The sequence below is a fragment of the Crocodylus porosus genome, unplaced genomic scaffold (genome assembly GCF_001723895.1).
Source record: "Crocodylus porosus isolate Cpor-Errol unplaced genomic scaffold, CroPor_comp1, whole genome shotgun sequence".
Lineage (NCBI taxonomy): Eukaryota > Metazoa > Chordata > Crocodylia > Crocodylidae > Crocodylus > Crocodylus porosus.
Window position 1 is genome coordinate 41,800,794 of NW_017728906.1, and position 8,829 is coordinate 41,809,622.

Consider the following 8,829-nt stretch of genomic DNA (forward strand, 5'->3'; position numbering starts at 1 on the left):
TAGCTTGTGCATTGAGGATCGCTTCCTTGAGAAGCAACCACTCTTCTTGAACTCCCATCTCCCTGGGGTCATGGTCCCTGAAGGCCTGACCATGAGTTGAGGAAGCGGCGTTGATTAAAATCAGGTCCTTCTTACATAGGCTCAAGTTGGGCATTCAAAAACAGTTGCCATTTTGGAAAATGCTTTAGTTCCCATTTAAAAGAAAATTTATTTAATTTGATGAGCCAAATTCAGTTGGCTGTAAAATGAATAAATTACATTATTTGAATTTGTGGATGTATAGTCATGGTGTTTTCTTTGATTGATGTCTGATGGATAGACCTGATCTGTTAAAGCTTTCTTGAAACTGGAGTCCAACAAACTAGCTATGTAACAGAAAAAAACTCTATCCAGCTTTTTATATATATGCTGTTACCAGATCAGCTTTTGGATTTGAAAGTAAAAGTAATAGAAATTCAAAATCATAATATAAACAAGATATACTTATAGTGTCAACTATTGTATTTACTTATACCTAAATAGCCCTTTCCATTTTTGTCTGTATATTAAAATGAATCATTTTCTTTATTGCAGATAAAACAGGAGAAGTTGTTTCTACAAAATTTTTTGACATGTGGGGAGGAGGTAAGAACAGATCAGAGTATTGAAGCCTAAAGGTGGCATAGAGGCTCTTGTAGATACTTTACTATTCAGAAGCGACTTGTTTCTAGTTGTGTTATTATATAGATTGTATGCAAGAGAGAACACAATTTTTAAGAAAGTAAGTCCTTTTTTTTAAAAGAGGGCTGATGTATACAAATGAAATATGAATGGGGCTTGGGTCTCACTCTTGAAACAAACTAAATTTAGGTTTATAAATATATTTGTATTTTTAACACTTCTAACAGTCAAGCAAACTAACCTGAGATCCTAGGCAGTCCTGGAGAGCATAAAGCTGTCATGGACTGGGTCTGTGCTCTTGCAACCACAGAAAAATGCACGCGACTACAGGTGACATCTTTGGGGAGAATCATCTGAATAGTTTTGTGTACAGTGCTTAAACTCTAAACTCTTCAGGCTGGTGTCAGGGCCTTTATATGATCTGTAAAACTCTTAGCATATGTCTGGGCATTGGAAAAGCAATAAATAAATACCAGTGCTGTATAGTTTGGTGCCACAAATCAGCTGCCTTCAAATGCTGCCTTTCTAAAAGAAATAAAACCTCAAACTTGCTCTGTGATTGTGTTAGGATGCATGTTTCAGCTCAAAAATTAGTAGACTAGCACCAAAAATCATTACGCTATGGAACACTGTAGGAGTGACTCATACTGGAGATGCTTATATCTTGATATGTCTGTAAATGTAACATGTTTTCAAGGTAAACATAGGGAACAGAGGAACAGAATCTGTGGTATCTATGTACAGATGTTTTGGATGTAAACATTTAAGAAGTAGCAATCTGATTTCTTTTTTCTATCTATTCCCTGTGGACTCTGGGTAGTGTTGATCAACCTGTATTTTCACTTCCATCATTGAGAGCTGAAGGCCATTCAGTATTCACCCGGGATTGGGTCCTTTGGATGCAAACAAGAGAATTATCTTTCTAAATTAAAACTAGTAACTCCTTTGCTTTTTATCTTTTGAATAAGCAAAATTAGAAATAATAGAAATAAGTTGATTGTAATAGGAAGGAAATAATGTATGTCTTGTGAGTAGATATCTAGGTAATGAAAGATCATTTGTCTGGTATCAGCAGACTTCTCTGGAGAGATGACAGCTTTCATTAAAAACGCACCTCAGGGATCACTTCTCTTGATGGTGACCCATGATGATGGAAGTACCAGGTAAGCAAGCAATACATTCCGACCTAGCTAGAATAATCAGAAGTTTGAAATTACATTCTTTTGGAAAGGGAAACTTTATATAGCTTGATGCAGAAGCATGTTTAATCTCCTACCTCAATTCTATGTCTGCTTAATGCTTGCCTGTATGACACACACTGAACTTCTCAAAGATTCTCAGGCCAGCTCAAGACCTGAAACTTACTGTACCCAGTAGCAGCACTCCCAAACACATTGTGATGCTCCATACATGCTACTATCTAGGCCTGTGTGAAGCAGCAAGCATTCACTTCGGATTCAGATTTGGCTGATTTAGAGGACAGTGATTTGATACAGAGATTCAAATCGGTGTCCCGATTTAGATTTGGCCAAATCGGATCCAAAAGACTTGGTGCCACTTCAGAGATTCAGCTATAAACTAAACAGGCAGCTAACAGCTGCCTCCAGCTGGTAAGTCTGTTGGGGTTGGGAGACAAGGGAATGAAGAGGACTAAGGGATTGGGGCTGGGCCAAGCTGCCCAGCCAGGGTGGGGGGCCACATTACTTGGGGAGGGGGGGAGGGGGCATGCTATGTGGGTGCAGCAGCGCTCAGATTGGGGGCTATGCCCTGCTGCTGCACTACCACGCCTGCATTGTTCCCCCTCCCCCCACGCTGGCTGAGCAAGTGGCAGCAGGGCATAGCCCCTGCACTGCCATGCCCACATCAGCACTGGGAGCGGGGACTCTGTCCTGCCATCACTTGCCAGCTGGTACAGGGAGGTGGGCAGTACCGCCACTTGCCCAGCTGGTGCAGCAGGGCATGGGATGCAGGCATGGCAGTGCTGGGAGCAGGGGCTATGCCTTGCTGCTGCTTGCCCCCTTCTACCCGGAGCTGTTGATACTGGATTTGGACCCAGCACTATAAATTTGTTCTGGGTGGGCATAACCCTCAGACTGACCACAACACCTGCCAGTTGATAATGGGCAAATTTATTAATACAGAGTAAGAACAAAAAAGCAACAGTACAGACAATCAAACAATTCTATATCCACCAATCCTAGGGCTGTCATCAGAGTCAAAGTACATCTGGTCAGGATGCAGGCTTACTCTGAGGCTCTCTCTCTTGAGTGTCAGCAGTCTGGAGGTGGAATGCCAAGACCTACAGCCCCACTCCAGTGGCGTGCATGAGATGGGCTGCTGCAATATATATTTGGTTTTGATGCTGCTGGTCAGATAGCAGTAGGGTTGTGTAAAGCTTCAGTAGCCGATCCAATATGAAGGAGATTTGGCCCAATTTGGATACCAAATCTCTGAATCCAAATTAAAAGATTTGGTGATTCGGTCATAGGCTAAACAGGCAGCTGACACAGCTGCCTCCATCTGGTAAGTCTGTTGGGGTTGGTGGAGGGGGAGGGAAGGATTGGGGCTGGGATAAGCTGCTCAGCTGGAGGGGGCGTGGGATGTGGGCATGGCAGTGCCCGGAGTGGAGGCTATGCCCTGCTGCCGCTTGCCCAGCCAGGGTGGGGAGGGGAGGGGTGGGATGTGAACACAGCTTGCTCCTGTTGGCTTAGAAACAGTATTTAAAGGCCTGTTTTCTGGGAACTGGCTTATAGGTATAGATATAAGGGGTCAAGATGGGCAGCGGGGGTTAAATGGATTTCTAAAGAGCTTGGGAAGACGCACATACAGCTTCTCATAGCTCTGGAAGTAGACAGGCTGTCTAGCACAACAAGGCCAACAAGGACACAAGGTCTAGGAAATAGCCTGGGAACCAAAGAAGTATGTACCATACTGTCCCATAACACAAGATAAGTAACATCAGCAACAAGGCCTCAGAGAGCAGAGGGGCCCAAGTCCTGGTTTTGGGGGAACCGACCAAATTAGGAGAAGGCTCAGAAGGCTATGTGGACGTGTGACCACAGAGAGACAACCTACCAGAGATACCCACGGATGAAGAGTCATCAGGAGTCATCAAGGGGGTAGGAGAATGTGGCAGGCCAGCAGGGGGTGCTTCTGTGCTAAGCCACCCACCTCACCGTGCCCGACCACCTTCCAGACTCTGAGTGCCTCACATCTGGCCGACCCCCTTCCTGGAGCACATGCGCTAGCCTAGGAGAAGAGCTGCCACCACCCAGCGATGAGCTTGATTCTGGCACGGTGTCCCCTGGGAAACACAGGCCTACTAGCCCTCGAGGGTATTTGACTCACTTCAAGAACTTGGGGTGCTTCCCTCAGTCAGAAGCACAAGTAGTGGTCTCCCTTAATCAGCCAAACCAAGGGAACCCCAAGGCATAATCTAGACCCAATCCCAATAAGTCTCCCACGCTAGGTACAAAAGAGAACTTTATTGGTTACACGGAGTAGGGTTGGATTAGGGTCCAGAGTTGAGTAGCATCAGAGAAATCCCATGGAACAAACAGGGTGGCTAGAGTAGCCTTTGATCACACATCTGAGTTACTGCAATCTGTATATCTAGTTAGATCTCAGGTAGCTTACCCACAAGTATCATCCAGAGGCAGGTAGAGATTCCCTCTGGAGGCAGGCAGTTCATTCATCATGAGTTTTGAGAGGGAGCAAGTTTCAGATGGTCCAGCTCACGCTCTCTCTGAGTTTTCATCATGGCTACTGCTGCTCCTCCTGGGCAGTCCTTAACTTATATAGCCCTTATGACCTCATTTACCTGGCCCAGGGGAGGCCAGCACCTGTTGGTTGCCAACCAACCAATCTGAAATGCATCACTGGTTGCTGGGCAGACTGGCAGTCTCTAGCCCACTAGAGAGCTCAAGCCCCTCACCCAAGTATGTGATGCCAGTCACATAGGCAGAGAGAGCAGGTTTTCCCCCTCTCTCAGGAATGTATCCAGCTCAGCTCAGGTTACCTAAAGAGACAGAGTAAGGTGTGTACCCTCTGCAGGGCCCATCCTAACCAAATTGTCACAGAGCAGGGTTTTTGGTGAGAAACAGAGGTGGTCTTCTGCGACAGAGAATACAATAGCAGAGACTTGAGATCAAAGAGTCCCTCCCTGTTCCTTCTCATGCCTGCCCATCTTGCTCCCTGAGAGGAATCCCCATCTCTGTCCCCCAGAAAGGGTCCCTGAAGTCACCATGGACTTCAGCACACTGGTGCTGATGAGCGTGGTAAATAAGTCTGTCCTCAGTGACTTGTGGACACAACTACAGTTTCCACGTGGCTGGTAGCACAGCCAGAGCTATGTGGTATGTTTGAGGGCACTCCTACTGGGTGTGGTACGTGGCCTTAGATTCCACTGTATATCTTCAAAGATACAGAAAATTCAGAATCCTTGACAGGGATTCAGTTTTTTGAATAATTGTAACTAACTGGTAACAGCAATCTTCCATTGCAATAGGATCCGTAATTCCAGTTACAATAATGCATCTATTCTGTATCCTTTCACACGCCTTAACTTGATTCCTTCAATTTTTTTAGTTTGGGAAATTTTAAACCCAGAGTATATTATATTAAATATGTAGTTCTTAGAGGTAACACTTTGTAGCCATGTATTCAGAGAATATACTGGGAAACCAGGCAAAATGTCAGTCACTGTTGTTCATCACAGATTCTCCCCTCTGTTCCTCCTTTGAAACTCAAACAGTGAATCTGCACAGGTGTAGTAGGGGTAGAGCTTGGCTATGGGAATGTGATGGCATGTGAGTAGAGAGCTCTCCAGTGGAAAGATACAGGAAGCTTTAGAAAACCGTCCACTGATAGATCAACAAAAATAGCAAAGTAAAATATTGACATGGTATCCTTCCTTTTGCCATTTCTTATGTGTCCTTCTTCATGTTATTTTTAAAGCCATGCATTTGAAAGATTTCTTTGCTAAATAGTTTATTTTTTCTAGATTGAAAGATGATGGAAAACAAGCAATAGAAGAGCTGGGCAGTAAAGAAATAAGGAATATGAAGTTCAGGTCAAGCTGGGTTTTCATAGCTGCCAAAGGTTTCAAGTTACCAGATAATATTGAGAAAGAAAAGGTTGGGTTTGTGTTTTGTTGTCTAGTTTGGGTTGGGTTTTTAAATTTTAAATGTACTATCCATAACACTCCATGATGTCCTACTTCAACTTCTTTCTGGAAACAAATATCTAAAAGTGACTGGTGATTTAGGGAGTCTTGATTCTCAGGAAAAAAAAGCATTGTATGTAAATTAGGACCTCTTATTAAAGTGTCTCAAGTTGGGTACATGGGCTTAAAGATGCAGAAATCACAAGTGGGGTTTGAAAATAGTGGCTTCAGAGTTCAGGAAGAATTTAAGTGGTCATTTGTGTATCAGAATTACTATTTGCAGCAGAGATGTTCTGTTTTCTATGCTCCTTCCAACACAATAACTATGCTTCTGTATTACAAGGAGACAGAAGAAATTGATTAATCTAACCTAATCAGTGTTCCCTTTTCTAAATGTTCCATTTTATAAAAGCAGATGGACAGTATGTAGATTGCTATTTTTTCCAGAATGCTCTTGAGAGCTGCTTACCAATGCCATATACCTACAGTGAAAATATACCATCATTGGTTCTGTGTTATAACATCTTTCCCAGAAGTAAAGCATTTCGCAGAATGATTATAGAATTGGTGGAAGACTACTGCCAGATAAAATAAGTAAAATACCAAGTCTCTCTGTTAGTTTCAAGCCCTCCTCTTTTTCTCTCCTTCTACCCTCTGTTTTACTGAAACCTGAATTTTGTCAAATTAGTGATGTTAGCTGTTAAATAAAATGAATATTGATGGGTTGTTTTTTTTTTAAAAGATCAACCATTCTGACAACAGGAGGAACCGATACAGCGGCTGGCCAGCTGAAATCCAGATAGAAGGTTGTATCCCAGACGACCTGATCTGAATTTATTTGTGACTTTATTAGGAAAATCTCTGAACATCACCTGTAAAATATGCAAAATTTTAATCATTTTTCCTCTGGAAGTTATGTAATATTTCATGACTGGTCTTAAACAAATGCATATTTCAATAACAGGCATAGATTAAATAATTCCAGACACAAACATGTTGTACAGTATGATGCACAGTAGGTATGACTTAAAATGTCAGGATTACCAGAATAATTCAATGTGGTCTGTTTTGTTTCATTGGTTTAAAATGGGTTGTACTTTGCACTAGTCTTCAGGAGGAAACCAAAGAATCACTTGCATTAAACAGATTTTTTTATTTTGACGTAGTAGTAATTCTTTATCATCTTAGAGAAAATACTGAATTGCCCTTATCTCAACACATCTTTGAGATGGATAATTATCCCATGTTGACAACCCAAGGATAAACTGCTTGACTCATTTAAAAGAATTCTGTGTAGGCAACCTGTACATTTCTGTTCTGTTGGCCTGCTGTTCCCTTGTCCTTAACTCATCAACTGAAAAATTGTTCAAAGTATAAATGTTGTGTAACTTTTCAGATGCACGTTAACTGTTTTGTTCATAGAATCACTCAAAGGTAGGGCTAGAATGGTTCACATGATATTTAGTTGATACCCCTGCTGTGAGACAACTATGTACACTTCATTCTAAGTGGGTCACACCTGTGTACTTAATGAGGGATTAACCAAGTGGTGCCTGACATATCAGGCCCCACAGGCTGGATGAATGGCATGGGCCCAGGGCTGGAGTGTGTCACCTGGCCCCTGGGGCTGGAGTTTTGCCATAGAAACATTAATTGCTGCAACTCCCAGAACCGCAGGAGCCACTCCTCCCACCACCAAATTTCTAGCCATGTGGATGCTTTACAGGCCAGGAAACGTGGCTGTGTGTTCCAAATCTGATCTGCAGGGCTCCTCGTTGGTCTAGAACTTTGGTGGCAGGGCAAGCAGTGCCAGCGTTAATTGTAGTACCTCAAGAAGCAATTAACACTGCTACCTTATGCCTTCCCATCAAATTTCCAGATTCATGGGAAATCTCATGTGCCAGATGACATAGCTTCATGGGCCCTGTCTGGCCTGTGGGCTGTGTCTTGGTCACCACCGGTCCAACCTGTTCAAAATAATCAGTGTTGATCAGCATTCCACAACCACTCTAGGAAATCTGCTTCAGTGTTTTGGTACCCTAATAAACAGCTTTTTTCCTCACTTCTAATCTGACTCTCCTTCACTGCCAATTAAGCCAAGTAAGTATACTACTCAAGTATGTCTTGTCCTGATGCTGATGCACATGAAGAACAAATGAGAGCTGTTCTCTTCATAACAGTCATTTAAGCAATGGAAGACTTACCATGGACTTCCTTAGTCTTCTCTTTCCAAATTAAACAAAGTCCATTCTGAGAGCATCTACACATGCTATTAAGGTAAAGCAATACACTTTGCCCCTTATTGTACTGAAGTTTATTGTTCCTGAGCATCACATTTACACATGGGCCTGGATCCTCAGCACATTGAGCCTAATTGGAGCAGCCCTGGTGGTTAGGAAGCGGGGAGGGGGGCAGGGGGAGTCAGCCTACCAGCCCAGGGCTGCTGTGACCCAGCTCAGCATGCTGCGGATGTTTCGTGTGGGGCTAGCTGGGAGGCAGCCCCTAAACTGAAACACCCTCATGCTTCAGCCAACCATTTCAGCATCTACATGTGCAGTGCTGTGGAGTGAAAAACTCCACAACAGGATAGTACTTGTATTTACAAGTACTACCCTGCTGTTGGGGTTGATTAGTTTCCTGTGCCCTAATAGGGCCCCATGTGTAGATGTGAAATGTTCACTGCAGAGCTAATTAGCATACAGTAAACATCTCATGTATATGCACCTTTCTTTAACTTGGTTCAAAGCTCATGTTTTTTTGAAGCTGTTATTCTTGTTCCCCTCTGATCTGTCTCCTACAAGACTCTTATGTGTCTTATTTATATGTCTTAAAGTGTGATGCCCAAAACTGGGCATAACAGTGCAGTTACTGGGTATGATATATGTTTGGGATCTACTAAAACCCCTGAATCATTTTTCTACACTGTTACTGCCTACCTAGTTATTCCCCACTTTTTCCTTCCTCAGTATTCCTAAATATTTTTTCCTTAACCATAACATTCAGCA

General features: G+C 43.0%; 1 protein-coding gene across 2 annotated transcripts in view; it reads left to right on the forward strand.

Moving 5' to 3' along the window:
- FAM3B (family with sequence similarity 3 member B) overlaps positions 1 to 6,812 on the forward strand; it is a 24,318-nt gene extending 17,506 nt beyond the window's left edge. The window contains exons 5-8 of one of the 2 annotated variants that reach the window (XM_019528965.1): positions 574 to 624; positions 1,733 to 1,823; positions 5,663 to 5,795; positions 6,567 to 6,812. In XM_019528965.1, the coding sequence (XP_019384510.1) occupies positions 574 to 624; positions 1,733 to 1,823; positions 5,663 to 5,795; positions 6,567 to 6,656 (365 nt within the window). In that variant the 3' untranslated portion in view covers positions 6,657 to 6,812. The remainder of the gene's footprint in view (positions 1 to 573; positions 625 to 1,732; positions 1,824 to 5,662; positions 5,796 to 6,566) is intronic. The other variant, XM_019528966.1, reaches the window with a different exon arrangement.
- The last annotated feature ends 2,017 nt before the right edge of the window (positions 6,813 to 8,829 follow it).